Consider the following 16602-nt stretch of genomic DNA (forward strand, 5'->3'; position numbering starts at 1 on the left):
GAAAGAAGAAGCATTATGAATATTCTGTCATTATATAATTGCTAAAACAACAAATAGGCTTGTTAACTTTCACAATTTGTATTATATATATAATCTCCTAATAGTACAGTGACAAACAGTAAGGGGTGCTTAGCCTGTCCTCATAATAAAATAATAATTATAGCATTAAATATTACAATTTCTCCACTGGTCAGTCTTATAAATGTGTTTTCTGTATGATTCCAATAATTTAAAAATGTTCTAAAGTTAAAAAAGTAAACTTTGCGCATTTCCCAATTAAAAACAGCAATCACAAGTGAAACAGCAGCGAGCCAAGCTTCAAATCTGAATTAGCTATCCCTCAAGTCATGAAGAGAAGCAGACAGTACTCTGCCACACCTAAAGGGGCACAGGTCCATGTGTAAATCTGACTCCAGCCATCAACCCCATGTCACTGATACAGTATGAAGGGACAAAAGCCTCTTTTCCACCACAGGATTTTTCTCATCCACCCAGGATTCTCGAAAACCTTTTTGGCACAATTTTGGCTTGTTACCTGTTGAAGAAAAAACCTTGCCCAAACCTAAAACTTTCCCCAATGAAAGTACCTATTAGCTAGGTAAGACTTTTCCAATAAAAAAATATTTTACCAGCGTGAAAAAGCAATTGGTGGAAAAGAGGCTTAAAGCAACTGTAAGTGGTGATACTCACTCCATCTCAGCAGGAAGAACTTTCTTGGTAAAAAACTCCTCCACTCCTTCATCAACACGCCCGATGAGCTCAAGGACTTCATTTTCACTTTCAATTATTGTCTCCTATCATTTGTACAAAATACAAATGTGCATTTCACATCATTTTGTCGAGAAAAAGCTCCAAATGTAACTTCAAATTATGTAACACTGACCTCTACAAAACCCACACAGTCGTTCTACTAGTGTCTCTATAGGTGAATTTTGGCATCAATCTTTTGCTACAAACCAGCCTCCTGGGAGGCAGTTGCTCAGTAACGTACAATGAGGAGGAGGGGTGGGGGGTATCACAGATTTAACATGCAAGATCTCTGGTTTTCCCAGTGTGGCTAATGCATTATCAATATTGCATGTATAAATGTTGAAACATTCTGATCTTATTAACATCTGTGCCCATAAGTATCAGTAAAAGCGGGGACAATTTGCAGCAAAGCGCACATTTAGCAGAAGTCATTGGGACTTGATACTTGATATTGCTGGCTCTAAGGGAGTGACTGGATGTCTACAGCCGTGGAGCTATGTGTCAACACGATGAGCCATGAAGAAAAAGCGAGATGATGCACATTTTTTTAAACACAATCATGTGCAAAAAAAAAGGGAAGGTTTGCAGGCTTTTTTCCCAGAGTGAGCAAAGAGAGAAGGGGCGCCCCAAGCCAAACTACCATCTGCAGTCCTATTCATTCAATCACGCTCTAGCAAATCACAGCAAATGGCATTTGTGGTTTCCTTACACAGCTAGTTACCGGCACAATGGCACTGGCTTATTCAAGTATGGGAGCAGGCATCTTTGCAGCTCTCCCCCTCTAACCGTCCCTTCCCTTCCCCCTGCCTCTCCCCTCCCTATTACATCTCCTCTCACCCTTCCATTTGATCTCTATACACACACTACTTTCCAATCATGCTCCTATATTATGTTTGACTGTACCTGCGGTCTGCTGGGACGATAGTTGAGTTTTTGTCGGTGAGGTCTTGGTCTGCTCTGGGTGTAGTGCCTAAGAGCTGGTCCACCCAATGGCAGCTCCATTGGGGAGACACGGCACTCTGTTGCCGTGGAGCTCTGTTGCCCTGGCTCTGTTGCTGAGGCACCGTTGCTAAGAGCACAAGCACCAGCAGTATGTAATGCCTCTGCTGAGGTGGGAGGGGCCATCCCTGGCGAGACTGACAGATATGACAACAGAACCTCGCCTTCTCCTGCCCCCTCCCCTTAGAGAGGAAAACGGTGAGAACAAAATCAGGGGCAGATAATGGGGAGCAGGGAAATGACTTTTTTTTCAAGGAAATCCATGACAGTGGACATGGGTGGACGTCAGTGTCATGTTGATTATGTAACAAATTCCCTTTACTTGCCAGTACAAGACTGACCTTCAAGATTTGTATTTTTATGCATATACAAAATAGGCCATGCATGCATTTTAATTTTAGGAAACATATGGATCAGGCAAACATCTGCTAACCCACATGAATTTCCCTGTAGTGTGAATTATCATTGCAATGTTTGGATTTATAAACAGTACAATTTCTGTTTCAAGCACTTTGGTATAAACATTTGGACAATCAAGACAGAGTAACATGATTTTTTTTCTCCTTACATACAACAGCCATGAGAGCCAGTATGCATGAACAGCCATGGTCATACCTAACGATCCTTAAAATAATGTTTCCACTTATGAAGGATATGCATGTCAAGACTTGTTATAAGTTTATTATGAAAAAACAATGTCCATGTCACAATAAATATGTCTGTCACGGTCGAGACAAATGCATACTTAAGTTTCATCCATCCATCCATGTTGTCTTGTCTATCTGTGTTGGCCCTGCGATGAGGTGGCGATTTGTCCAGGGTGTACGCCGCCGTCCGCCCGAATGCAGCTGAGATAGGCTCCAGCACCCCCCGCGACCCGAACGGGACAAGCGGTAGAAAATGGATACTTAAGTTTAGTCTTTTTAAATCAGTCACATTAAATATTTCATACATCACATGATATTATGCAGCCAAAAATTTAATCAGACACAATAAGCTTATGTGTTTTTTTTAATATAACACCAGTACGGTATTCCCCTTGTATCATGTGTTGTTTGTCAAAATATCCACAAATCCAATACTTAACTGCAGAACTGTATGCACTGGTGGAGAACATTTATATCTATAACCCGAGCATATATTTTCAGGAACAAAAACAACCCCAACTGATTTCAAAGTAAATCGTTTTTCCCACTTTTAGTGGAAAACTCACACCTCCTTATATTTTGATTTAGATAAACCGTATGATAAATCCTGCGATGAGGTGGCGACTTGTCCAGGGTGTACACCGCCTTCCGCCCGAATGCAGCTGAGATAGGCTCCAGCACCCCCCACGACTCCAAAAGGGACAAGCAGTACAAAATGGATGGATAAATAAATGATAAACGGGTTATACTTGTATAGCACTTTTCTACCTTCAAGGTACTCAAAGCACTTTGACAGTATTTCCACATTCACCCATTCATGGCGGGAGCTGCCATGCAAGGCGCTAACCAGCACCCATCAGGAGCAAGGGAGAATTGTCTTGCCCAAGGACACAACGGATGTGACTAGGATGGTAGAAGGTGGGGATTGAACCCCAGTAACCAGCAACCGTCCGATTGCTGGCACGACCACTCTACCAACTTCGCCAGGATAAATGTAATTTGTTAAATTGAGATTTGTGTTACAGAGTGTATGAGCTACATGGTTTAGCTATGAAAAACATGTTGTTTTATTTATTTACAAGTCAGTTAAAAGAAAACAATATTACTAAAATAAACAATACACTATAACATTATAATCCGTAAAAGCATATGAATTAATTTGATCAAAAATATTTTTATTTTTTTATATTTAGATGCTAATAGTGCTGTATTGTTTATTCTGATAATGTATCTGCAGTGCTTGTGTTCTTTTTTAGGATAAGGTGCAGAAGTTACAGCATAGGAGGTTGAAATGATCGCCACTCACAAATTTGCATATCGCACGCCCCCATGTGGTTTATTGTGTGAATTACGCTTTGATTCAGTTTTTTGATAAACTTGACTGACAGTCCAGAATGCATATAAGTGACGCTTATTCCAATATGTACGGCATGAAAGTAGACAAATATCCTTATATTTGCAAATAATGCGCTGCTATAAATTATGTTAACCAACTTGTCTCTGTCGCCACGCCCACGCTTGAATTCAAATCTGGCGCCTCGGACCCAGATTGGCCACGCCTCTTCATTGCCAGGCCTTATGTGTGCGCATGCTCCTTCGCTCTCCGCGGCCGCCATTTTGTGTGAGGCCCTCTATTCTAAAGCGGGAGAAAATTATCAGGCCAGCACACAGCTTTTTCAGGCGACCACGAAACATTGAAGCGAGCACCCGCATTCGATAGGCCTCCAACATAATATAAAGATAAAAGAAGCATTCTGCGGTAAGTTGAAGCCGTACTTTGCCAGCAAACACGGAGACGTTTTTGTAGGAGCTGGCGTCGGCCTCTAGGTGTCACGGTGGGGCTTAACGTTACCGACTGGCGGGGGGTGTTTGTCTCCCTCTATCGTTATCCAATATTCACTAAATCTGTCTCTAAACTCTAACTCGCTGTTCCCGGCGTGTGTTTAAGTGCTTTTTGCATGCTATTTTGTTGGAACTGCTTAGCGATGGTCGTCTGAATGTGTCTTTCTGTTTTAACTTACTTTAGGCCTGTCGTCCATCTTATCGTGCCCTTTGTTTCCTGTTTTCAATCGTCCTCGCGCCTCCCCGTCAACAAACAAATATAACTTCTTATACGAGTTCACAGCATTGGAACGCTTGCGTGAAATTGGGCTAATATGCCGAAATATGTCCCATTCAAGTAAAATGTTATTTTAAAAACGAAAGAGTCACTTTGAAATAGTCCGATCGCGCTTTATTCACTTGGCAAACCCGAAGCACGCCACCAATGTTTTATCCACTCATGATGATGCTAATTGCCACATTTTGCCAAGGTTTTGTTCGCTGCTTTGATGCCATCTAACGTCCGTTTTTAGAAACGTTTAGTTAGATTTCAACAAACTGTTCCCATATGTTATTGAACTAAGTTGCTGTTGCAAAACCCGCGCGGTAACTCCTAGTGTCATCATGTGTGTCAACGAGGTGATTTGAATAAACCTCCAAGTTAGTATGAAAGGTGTTATTTGGCTTTACACAACGTTTATATTTAATTCCATTTTCAACATATTTCTGCTTACGTGGACTTGCTAGTTCGAGAAGTCCAAGATGTGTAAAGAAAAGTGATGTAACTCGTTTTTGGTCAATCGTGATCTTTTGGACATTTACTGTTATTGTTTGTTTTGTTCTACTCTTATCAACTCCATAGTGAGGTTAGAGTTAGTGGGCTTGGGAATATTTTTTTTAGCCCCTATCATTTCACAAAATAGACATGATGTCACTGTACACTGTTTTTATTGACAAGTCTCCACTTCTCCTCAAATTGTATAGAGTGTTGACTGGCCCGTTGCCATGGAGGGCGATGTTGTTTCCATGGAGACCACCCATCCAGGGGGCCTGGCCCCTGATGATGGGGTTCTGCCAGAAGCAGGAGATCCTGTGATCCAAGGAGTGGCGGGAGCATCGCAAGCAGTGGAAGTTCCAGGCAACATGGAGATGATGGTGATGGATGCCCTGGATCCTACACTGTTGCAAATGAAAACAGAGGTGTTAGAGGGGGGCGGCACAGTTACTGTAACTGGTGGAGACGAGGGTCAGATCATCACCCTTCAGGTCAGTACAGGATGTGGTTAGTATTACTTTCATATAAATGTTTTTGTTGCGTAACAAAAACATATTGTGTGTAGGTTGTAAATATGGAGGAGCAGACTGGTGCTGCCTTAGGTCTTGGTCAGCTACAGCTAGTGCAGGTTCCAGTCACTACAACTACAGTAGATGGCCTCCAAGCCACCTACGTGGATGGATCTGCGAATAAGGATGCAGAGCCGGTTATCTGTCACACCCTCCCCTTACCTGAAGGCTTCCAGGTAGGAATTTAAGGTGGAATTAAAACTGTGAAAGTGAATGTGCCCTTGATGAAACTTTGTATTGCCCCATAAGAAATCAAACTGAAAGATCTGACTACAATTTAGGTGGTGAAAGTGGGTGCTAATGGTGAAGTGGAGACAGTTGAGCAAGAGGAGCTTCAGGCGGTCCACAATGAGCTTCAAGGGACAAGGGAAGAAGAGGAAATGGTGGATGGGGAAGTGGCAGGAGATCAAGAACCCGATGAGCCTCAACCAGAATGGCCGAAGGACCCAGACTACCAGCCGATTACGGCAATCCGCAAAGGAAAGAAGGGAAAGAAAAGCCGTTTGCGCTATGCAGAGGGTGACCGGGACATGGATGTTTCTGTGTATGACTTTGAGGAAGAGCAGCAGGAGGGGCTGCTATCTGAGGTGAATGCAGAGAAGGTTGTTGGAAACATGAAGCCCCCCAAACCCACTAAGATCAAGAAAAAAGGTAATCCGTGTTTTGTGAAATAAGCACACAGATCTGATGGACGGGCTGTGTGGAGGGAGTTTGGTTGGTTTCTAATATAGTTCTTCCATCCGACCAGGTGTAAAGAAGACTTTCCAATGTGAGCTGTGTAGTTACACTTGCCCACGACGCTCCAACCTAGACAGGCACATGAAGAGCCACACAGACGAGAGACCACATAAATGTCACTTGTGTGGAAGAGCCTTCCGAACAGTCACACTACTAAGAAACCACCTCAACACCCACACAGGTAGCGCAAACATCACAGTCAATGTATTAAGTGGGGGATTTGCAACTTGCTCTGTTAGATTCTTCAGACCGAACAATTAAACAAAAATCCCACCGGGTGGCCACAAGTGCCTTAACAGGACTTCTTATTTTATGCCTATATTTTTCACAATTACTAGTTATACATAGCAGCCAACTCCGGACTCTCTGGAAGTCATCTGAAAATCGCGTTTAGAGATATCCGGTCTCAATTATAAATCCCCTGAATTGTGACGTTCTTGTGAGGATAAAAGCCCTCCCCAAATAGAGTGCTTATTTCGTATAAAATATATTTGACAAGCATACTGGCATAGAATTTTACTTGTCTATAGACAATATTTTTGCATCTGTCACCCTTTTCCCCCTTATCCACCCTGTTCTTCCACAGATTACTTAAAAAGATGGAAGTCTTACATAAAAAAACGAGTAATATCTTGCACAACATGCATACAAATTCCTCAGCTCTTAACGGTGAAATGGATGAGTAAGCGTATGAGTGGGGAAAAAACTACTTGAAGTTTGGAATCGCCCCATAAATCTGCTCGTTGGCCCGAGGAATATGTCTGGCGTGCATGGCTGTTACTCTACACCAGTGCTTCCTGTATAGTGCAGTGAGGTGTCATGGGGACTGAGGGGCAAGGGACTTCCTGAAATTGCGGGGGGGTTCATTCTTAAATGATACGCAAGCCTACAGCTAGGTGGAAACACTGCTTGAATTAATCAACAGGATGCATTGTTTTGTGGGTGGTTTTATTGACGTGGCTCCACTTCGACAGCATCTTCTCCCCATTATTTTTGTTGTACGTGTGTAGCAAGTAAGGAAGGAGTGTCGAAAGATGGAGCTCTAGTGGTTAGAGTGTCCGCCCTGAGATCGGTAGGTTGTGAGTTCAAACCCCGGCCGAGTCATACCAAAGACTAAAAATGGGACCCATTACCTCCCTGCTTGGCACTCAGCATCAAGGGTTGGAATTGTGGGTTAAATCACCAAAAATTATTCCCGGGCGCGGCACCGCTGCTGCCCACTGCTCCCCGCACCTCCTAGGGGGTGAACAAGGGGATGGGTCAAATGCAGAGGACAAATTTCACCACACCTACTGTGTGTGACAATCATTGGGACTCTGTTTTAATGACATTCAGACTTTGCTTAAATCAACAACGGAGTAGTATCTCCTCATCCATGGCTCACAAGTGCAACAACACCATCACCACTCGAAATGTGTCCCGTGAAAAAACGTCTCTGTAAAAATCACTGAAGTTCTGTGGGTGAGTTATGTAAACCCACTATACCGGTAGTTTTTAGCGCTTCCATTTCAAGTCTACTGACAGAGATGTTAGAACTGTACGCTACTTTATATTAGAAATGGCAACTTATGTAGGTCCCAAATACACAACAGCAGCAACCAATCGGTAAGAAAAGTTGGTTTTGCATGATATTACGAAACAAACCCCCAAATAATGTCTCCTAATGGGTACCATTTTGGGGTTTTTAAATTTAAAAACACACTATAGTAATACCCTCATGTTGAAGCACAGTACGCATCACTACGGTAGCTGTAATGTGCCGACAATCCATCAAGCGGTGCAGCTTTGTAGCTTACCAAAGTCGTGGTACAACATTTAGACAGTTTTTTTGGGTGCCTTGTGTAATGTTTCAATGAAACATCAAGGTTTTGGGCTTGCTTTGCTAGCTTTATCTTGCAGTCCACACTCTTATGTAACTGCCATCTACTGATCAAACTTATCATTACATCGTGTACCAAATGAAATGCATAGAGGTCGGTAAGCACAACCACTATTAATCCACACCGGGTTACAAGGTGCTCTGTCGATTTTTGAGAAAATGTAAGGATTTTATAGACTGAAAAGTGCGGTTTACATACATAACCCTTCAGTTTGCCGGTAACGAGGATATGAACAAATATGGTCAGGTTCTCGTTAAGACTTCATTTCACAGGGTGTGTGAAAAAAAATCTGTCTCAGAGGGGGAGGCGTGATTAAAATCATTTAAAAAACCACTAATCTATGCGAAAGACATGTATTATGTAAACTTTTATCCTGTACTTGAATTATTAGATATATATCACCTTCTAGTCTTTAAAATTACATAGAAATTCTGAAAAGTGTTATAATCATTGGACCACTACTAGTTATATAGTCGGGCGGCCATGATGCGTGAAAAAAATGGTCTCTAAGGGAGGGCAAGAAAAATACTATTGAAGAATTGCTCTACATACAAGGAGCATGTGCACTTACACGAAAGCAGTCCTGGAGAAGCAACTAACAATTTGCTGTTATATTGTTATACATTCAATAATAACTTATTAGTAGCGAATAAGGGTATAATGATTCGTTTTAACAAGGATTCTATTAGAATTTGTAGTTGTCGATACGATTCATTAACAATATTAGTTTAATTAGAATGATACAATCCGAAACGATTCATTGAGTTGAAATCAATAAAGTAACTTTTTAGCATAAAAAATTAAATGAGTGTGACTGGGAAATGAATACTGGGCACTGCAGGTGAAGTTTCATATAAAGTTAAAGTTCCAATGATTGTCACACACACACACACTAGGTGTAGTGAAATTTGACCTATCCCCTTGATCACCCCCTGGGAGATGAGGGGAGCAGTGGGCAGCAGCGGTGGCTGCGCCCGGGAATCATTTTTGGTGATTTAACCCCCAATTCCAACCCTTGATGCTGAGTGCCAAGCAGGGAGGTAATGGGTCCCATTTTTATAGTCTTTGGTATTCTTGTTACTGTTAATTGTATAAAGTGCAACCAACACTTTAGGTTAAATTAATAAGAGTAAACTTTTTCTGCTCTCATTTTCGACATTCCAGCAATGTTCAATAAAAGTACTACAACCAATATTTTAACAGTAGATTTACCTGCTACTTTTGCTGCTGTTTTTCAACATACAATTAATATATTGATATCAAAAATAAAGTGCAACCAACATTTCTTCAGGTTGAATTAACAGTTGATTTACCTGAGAAATTAAGTGCAACCAAATCTTTTCAGATTAAATGAGCAATGCTACTACTCTCATTTTATTAAACACGGATCACTAAATTGGCCCCTGTGTGTGTATATGAGCGATAAGGTGGCGACTTGTCCAGGGTGCACCTCGCCTTCCACCCGAAGGCAGCTGGGATAGGCTCCAGACCCCCGCGACCCTGAGAGGGACAAGCGGTAGAAAATGGATGGTTGGATGGACGGAACATCATAAAGAAAAACGAAAGTGACAGCAGACAAGTTGGAAACTGATGTGGGGTGACCTCTGTCATAAATAACTTTTACAAAAACACTTTTTCAATAACCTTAATATGCTGTCTTTATTACACTGTTTTTAACCTTCCGTCTCAAGTTGGTCTGTCAGTGAACTTTCGCCGTTGTCAAATCCGTTTTGTCTGTCGCATCCTTCATGGCTTATGTTGTGGCTTTATATCATTGTGTCGACTTAAATAACTTTTTAACGTTCTTTTCATTAAAAGTGCTACACTTAATATAAAGTCTGTCGTTCTTAAATCCAATATTTCATTTTTTAGTGTTGATAAAATCGATATATTGCCTTTTAAATCGATGTTGGATAAATACTTATCTTCCGGAAGGCCAGCTTGCTGAGCACAGATTGATATACTTGAAATTACAACTCATTGTAAAGTATAAAGGTTGCAAACAGCCCCTTTTGAGATTACATTAAGTTTTCTGGTTTGAGTTTAAAAATCAGCTGGATATGTGGTACATGTCCATTTACATGTTTTTTTTGTTTTTAATTCTTAGGCACCAGACCACACAAATGCACTGACTGTGACATGGCGTTTGTAACCAGCGGGGAGTTGGTGCGCCATCGTCGCTACAAGCACACACACGAGAAGCCCTTCAAGTGCTCCATGTGTGACTATTGCAGTGTGGAGGTGAGTGATCCCATCTGGATTGTCCTTTTTTGATACCGAAGAAACTGCAATGAGAGCACTGTGCCAATATTGTCTTGAGGTTCTCAATGCACTTGTTTTTCCTTTGCTAGGTGAGTAAGTTAAAAAGGCACATTCGCTCTCACACTGGAGAGCGACCGTTCCAGTGTAGTCTGTGCAGCTATGCTAGCAGGGACACTTACAAACTGAAAAGACACATGAGGACACACTCAGGTGGGATACTTACTTTTTTAGAGACTTCTTGTGTTTTAAAACATGGTTTCACACACTTACAAGACCCTTTCACTTTGCTTTTGCAGGCGAGAAGCCATACGAGTGCTACATTTGTCATGCCCGTTTTACCCAGAGTGGCACCATGAAGATGCACATCCTGCAGAAACACACAGAGAATGTGGCAAAGTTCCATTGTCCACATTGTGACACTGTCATCGCACGCAAGAGTGACCTTGGTAAAAAATATTCAATAATTTTTGCCCCGAAAACAAAACAGATGTGTGCAGCTCAAGTGAATGTCTTTCCTTTTGGAAATCTCAGGTGTTCACTTGCGAAAGCAGCATTCATTTATTGAGAAGGGAAAGAAATGTCGTTACTGTGACGCTGTGTTCCATGAGCGATATGCTCTCATCCAGCACCAGAAGACTCACAAGAATGAGAAACGTTTTAAGTGTGACCAGTGTGACTACTGCTGCAAGCAGGTAAGCCATGTGGACAACATTTGAGTGATGATCTTTAGTGTACAGCTGTCTTAACACGCCCCTGTTCCTCTGACAGGAACGCCACATGATCATGCATAAGCGTACACACACTGGGGAGAAGCCCTTTGCCTGTAGTCAGTGTGAGAAGACGTTCAGACAGAAGCAGCTTCTGGACATGCACTTCAAACGTTACCACGATCCCAATTTTGTGCCCACTGCCTTTGTCTGCAACAAATGTAGCAAGACGTTCACCCGCAGGGTAGGCCTGAGCCCACACAGATTTGTGACTACTTTTCAGCAACCTTGTGTAGTGTGTCACCATACTATTATGTTTACCCCACAGAACACAATGCTGCGTCACAGTGAGAACTGCATGGGTGAAATTCCTGGAGACCAAAATGGAACTCCTCCCAAGAAGAGTCGTCGTGGCAGGAAGAGGAAGATGCAGGACAGGCATGATGATGATGATGACACAGGTATGCCTCCGCCCTCTTTTTTTTTTTTAACTAGTGTTCATTACTTCAAGTGGTAGAATGGTTATTGAAACAACTCACAACTGAACTGAGACAAAATTGTCATCCTCGTGTAGAACCTGATCTTGATGAGGACATTGATGATGAAGATGATTTGTTAACTGATATCGAAGTGGAACAAGCTCCACCTGTGATTCCTATCGCGGCTCCTGAGGATCCACCAGTCAAGCGGAAGCGCGGGCGTCCCCCAAAGAACAAGCCAGATAGTGAGTGTCATAATGGACTTGAAGCGCTATGCACAACCCTGTGTATGGTCTTATAAACCTTCCATACATGTGCCTTACAGTCTTAGTAAAATGCTTGTTCAATGCAACAATTTGGGATTGTCTTTTGGAAAGCATTTATGATGATACCGTGGCAATAATGTTCAAATTGTAGTGTTTTTGTTTTTTTTTAAAGCTGACTTAACTCTCTTGACAGTGGCTGCTATCATCCGCGTTGAGGACGAGGTCACTGGAGAGGTGGATGACATCATTGTGAAAAAGGAGATCGGTGCCGAACAAGAAGATATGGAAGAGGAAGCCCCGCATGAGGTGGTTGTCGGTGAAGACAACTCCACTATTCAGCTGGAAGAGCTGTCCCAGGAACAGGAAATGCAGCTGTCGGAGGCCCCGCCTAATGGAGACCTCACCCCTGAAATGATCCTCAGCATGATGGACCGGTGATGGATGCAAGGGTCGACCCTGTAAACACACACAGACCCCGTTCACATCCACATCTAATTATTTGCATTTAGGATTACAAACACTTGCATCCTACATAGACAAACATTACTGTTGTAATTTAATGCTTGCTTTTTAATCATACATTGACATGTATGAGTGACAAAGACTTTTCATACAGATTTATTTACCAAAAATCCATTTCAAAATTTCTGTTTTGGGCTGGCTGTAATTTGACCATAGAGTCTTTAGCCTCCTCATTGTTGTCCTTGGCGTTGAGTACAGTAGTAGGAAAATTATTATTAATAAATCTATCCTGACAACACCATCAAAAATTATGATTCCCTAAATCCCACACATGTGCATGTAACTATCCAAAGGATGTAGGTGCATATTCATCCATCTGTTGACACACCCATGCCCAGTTTTTATCGCCCTGTGTATTTTTTACTTGTTATACTTTTCTTGGTAAGGCTCACTTGTGTCATGGGGTGAACATTGTAATTAGAGGAATTACCCAGATAATGGATCTTTCTGCACTTTTTCAGTCCATGTTCAATGTCCTCACTGAAGAGCCTATTTACCTCTCAGTTTGGAAAACTGTCCCACCGCCCCAAAAGACATCTTTTAACCAGCTTTTCCGTTTAACTTGGTAAACCCGCTGTTAGCCTAATGGCAAAAACCACTGGAGATAAGATTTGTCCAGAGACCAGAATATAATGTTATTGTTAATTACAGCAAAAAGATTTGAAATATTTTTATTGTATTTTTATTTTTTGGTTTCTTTGCTGTGGTTAGTATAAAAAAACTATTTTAACACCTATTCTAGTTTATCAAAGCTTTTAGTCTGCTTACTTTATATCTTCTCTTGCTACTGTAACACTCCCGAGACTAAGTCCATGTACAAAACATTGTCATTTATGTGAAAAAAGAAATTGATTTTCTTTCTTTGCTCCCTTGTGTAGCCATTCCACGTTGGGTTCATGGTTTCTTTTTTTACCGATTGCAATACATTCTGGGCAGTGTGATGTTTTAAAATGACCGGCAGTTGACAACATGTATGATGGTACAACAAATAAAAAGTAGATATGGACTGTCATGTTGTAGCTTTCTGCGGTTGTATCACACATATATTTTGATTTCATTTAGGAACTGATTGCATTCTTGCCAGTAGGTACAATGGAAAAAGTAGTGCTTATATGATTGACTTTGGTTGAGTGCCACCATGAATATGTTTGTATTTTGCTTTCATATATATTTTATAAAATAGAGGACTTAATACTAAAAATCATGTAAATGTCACTTGACTAGAGCCTTTTATTTTGTGACCAGTGAAGCCTGCAAAATTTACTTAATGTGTGGCTGGAGTGGAAAGCTACTTGAATTTGTCCAATCTTGGCAAATTATTTTCAACTGGTACAATCTTGTGTCAATGGCCGATTCTTCATTGGAGACAAGCATGCAAGTTGTCACGGAGAAATGCATATTTTCGAGCTGTCACATGAGTTCTAGTGAGAAGAGGTTAAAAGTCATTACCACTCTTGTTTTTCATCTTGGATTCCGTTTGTTGTCATATTCCAATATTATTTTGGTCACTGGAATGGTCCAGTATGTATCTTATATACACATTGAATGAGTCAAATGTAATAAACATCTCCCTTGGCTTGTTTAATTGGTGAACTCCCAATTGGGGTGAGGTGTAACAAGCACGTGTTGTCTACCCAAAACACTTCGATGTAATGAAATCATTACTGTAAATACAATATGTTAATACAACATGGATTGTTAGTATTCTTTTTGTTCAGCAAGTGTGGAGCCTCATGATCTCACTCTTTGAGCCGCCCCCCACCGCCTGACTTGGAAAAATTCTGCCCTGGAGCCGTTGCGCCTGCAACGGAGCCTCTAGGTTTTTTAAACCTTATAGTTGTGTGAGTCGTCGGAGTTGCTTCTCATTTATTTCGGACCCACTGGGAAAAAAACAGCTTGATTTGTCCGAATTCAGCGTGGAGTCGTTAGTTAAAGGGAAAAAAACAATGACAGAAAGGGACATCATTGTTGCCACAGCAACTAGCGGATACTCGTTTTCCGGGAGACGTGTTTGAATTTCAAAATAAAAGCTGGTGTTCTGAAAAAATGTGCCTCTTCAATAAAAGGCAACCTGTTGCGTAATCCCATAGTTAACATAAGTGATTGACGGATTTTGCGTAATCCCATAGTTAACATAAGTGATTGACGGATTTTGATTTTTTTAAAATTGGAAAATGTCCGAAATAGGTCTTGGAACAAGTGCTTTTGTAGTTTTCATTATCATTTACAAATGAGCTTGTCAAAATACTTATTGACATTCATTCTGTCACCATACAGTATAGAGTAGTCAAACAACTGGCGCCATGCATTTTAGGTTAATCGAGGTTTATACTGTTTTTGTTTTGGTTTGACTTTTTTGGGACAAGCGGTAGACAATGGATGGATGGATGCTATGGTTATTTTGTTCGAGGAAACCTTTAGCGCTGTGCATGAGTGTGCATACTCAGTAGTGTTGGGCAGAAAAAAGACAAAAAGAGAGCTGAAGAAACCAGCTGCACCAATTCTACATACAGCTACAAAAGTAAAACACAAAAAAATAGCAATCCATTTTTACATATTGCGCACATACGCTATCACCATACATAAACAAACAAAGCAAAAACATTTTGACACCCGCATACTTTACACCTCGTTGGCCTTTGCAGTGCCCCATGCCATTGTCTACTGGTGTGAACAAGAGACAGGAAAAGACCCAACGAAACAACCATGAGAGCTGACTCTGTCCTAGGCTGCCCACTAGCTCTCGAACAAAGTTCGGTCCCCGCGGATGAGCAAGAATCCGTCTAGACCGAAGTGTCCGATACATGCTCATTCATCCAGGACTCCGTAAAAGTCATCCATCTTGTTGCTCAACGCGAGCTCCGCAGCTCCATATCTTCCTTCGCATTTCCTCCACTCACTCTGCGCTAAGTTTCCTGAGCTTTTACAGACATTATTTTTGATTGATACTGTCAAATATGTAATAATTAAACAATATATGGTGGCGTTTTCTGTAGTATAGAACTGCACTGTATTGTTAATGGTATGTTATTTGGCAATATAACTTTGTATTTTGTGTTTTTCCCCAAAATGTTTATGTTGTGCAATTGTACTGTAAACATATCAATACAGTCAACCCCTATTTGCGATTCATGTTTGCGGGTTTCTTAACTTTTTTCTTAAGTTGTGAGAAACCCCACACATATGTGCTATGTCTTTATGATAAAAGGCTGATTTTTTCACAGCAAATCCAAGACAATAAAGCATAAAATGCACAACATACTAATACAGCATACATATGGTCTGCATCAATCATATTTTATTATCATTCATTAGTGGTAAGTTCCTTTGCATTTGAAAATTTAAAGGAGCCGTATGTAAGAATTTCATGTCAAGTGATCATTAGGTAGTCTTGATATGTCAAAATGCATTAATAAATCATGTTCTTTTCGAATACCTCTATAACTGATAACAGTAGATCAGTCGGAATACGCTCATTTCAAAATTAGATTTACAGCCCCGAAATATTGTTTTAATTTCGATGTCCCGCCCTCTATCGTTTGACCAATTAGAAAGTCAGTGAGTGTGTCACTTCCAGGTTGCCACTTATGCACCGCCATCTTCGTCTAGCTACTGCCACTGGTAAAGTTACTAAACATGTCAGGCCTTAGTAAATCTAAAAGGCGTCATTTCGATTCTCAATTTAGTCATGACAAAGCCAGGAACAAAACGAAGATTTGTATCAGTGATGCCTTTGAAAGATGGAGACGATTGAAGTGAAGGCGGAGAATATTTTTTCAACTGACGCCAAACTTGCTAATTTCCTCCTTGATAGGTAAGTCAAGCATTTACGTTTTCATATTACTTGTAATAAATGGAAATGGACAGTTCATATGTAAACTACATTGTCCAATACAGTATATGATCTTGTCTAGCAAAGCTAGTATGTTCGTGCAATGGGAGCATCCGTATAGGCCAGTTCGATGACACATCTACCGTACATAGGCTAACGCGGGAAATATATGTATGTCGTTGTGTAACCAAACTGACAGGGCAAAATATATTTTCGACAAATAAAACCATTGTGGATATGGGTAGTGTCAGTGCCTATTCTCAATATGCTGATATGCAGAGGAAATGGGTTCCAACATTAGCACGGATGGAGACAGCCAAATCACAAAATAATTCCTCATTCGTGTTTGCATATT

At 41.0% G+C, this 16602-nt stretch overlaps 2 protein-coding genes across 3 annotated transcripts in view; one reads left to right on the forward strand and one right to left on the reverse strand.

Annotated features, from left to right (window-relative positions):
- The window catches only part of LOC133634751 (mucin-17-like), a 33691-nt gene extending 31801 nt beyond the window's left edge, over positions 1-1890 (reverse strand). For both annotated transcript variants that reach the window (XM_062027446.1, XM_062027445.1), the window contains exons 1-2: positions 1654-1890; positions 691-794 (exon numbers count right to left, since the gene is read on the reverse strand). In XM_062027446.1, coding sequence (XP_061883430.1) covers positions 691-794; positions 1654-1875 — 326 coding nt within the window. In that variant the 5' untranslated portion in view covers positions 1876-1890. The remainder of the gene's footprint in view (positions 1-690; positions 795-1653) is intronic.
- A 2084-nt stretch (positions 1891-3974) lies between these two features.
- Positions 3975-13421, forward strand: ctcf (CCCTC-binding factor (zinc finger protein)). The gene is made up of 13 exons (XM_062027447.1): positions 3975-4155; positions 5202-5483; positions 5558-5737; positions 5843-6212; positions 6310-6480; positions 10287-10420; positions 10531-10651; positions 10738-10887; positions 10973-11133; positions 11210-11392; positions 11477-11609; positions 11723-11872; positions 12087-13421. The coding sequence occupies exons 2-13, from the start codon at positions 5223-5225 to the stop codon at positions 12329-12331; spliced, it is 2259 nt and encodes a 752-aa protein (XP_061883431.1). The 5' UTR covers positions 3975-4155; positions 5202-5222; the 3' UTR covers positions 12332-13421.
- Positions 13422-16602: the final 3181 nt, after the last annotated feature.

This window comes from Entelurus aequoreus, linkage group LG02 (assembly GCF_033978785.1).
Source record: "Entelurus aequoreus isolate RoL-2023_Sb linkage group LG02, RoL_Eaeq_v1.1, whole genome shotgun sequence".
NCBI lineage: Eukaryota > Metazoa > Chordata > Actinopteri > Syngnathiformes > Syngnathidae > Entelurus > Entelurus aequoreus.

Excerpts from the sequence above, each read along its gene's own strand:
- ctcf (XM_062027447.1), top strand. The coding sequence starts at position 5,223 with ATGGAGGGCGATGTTGTTTCCATGGAGACCACCCATCCAGGGGGCCTG. Across the intron at positions 6,213-6,309 it reads CACTAAGATCAAGAAAAAAG|GTGTAAAGAAGACTTTCCAA; the intron begins GTAATCCGTGTT and ends CCATCCGACCAG. Across the intron at positions 11,134-11,209 it reads GTGACTACTGCTGCAAGCAG|GAACGCCACATGATCATGCA; the intron begins GTAAGCCATGTG and ends TTCCTCTGACAG.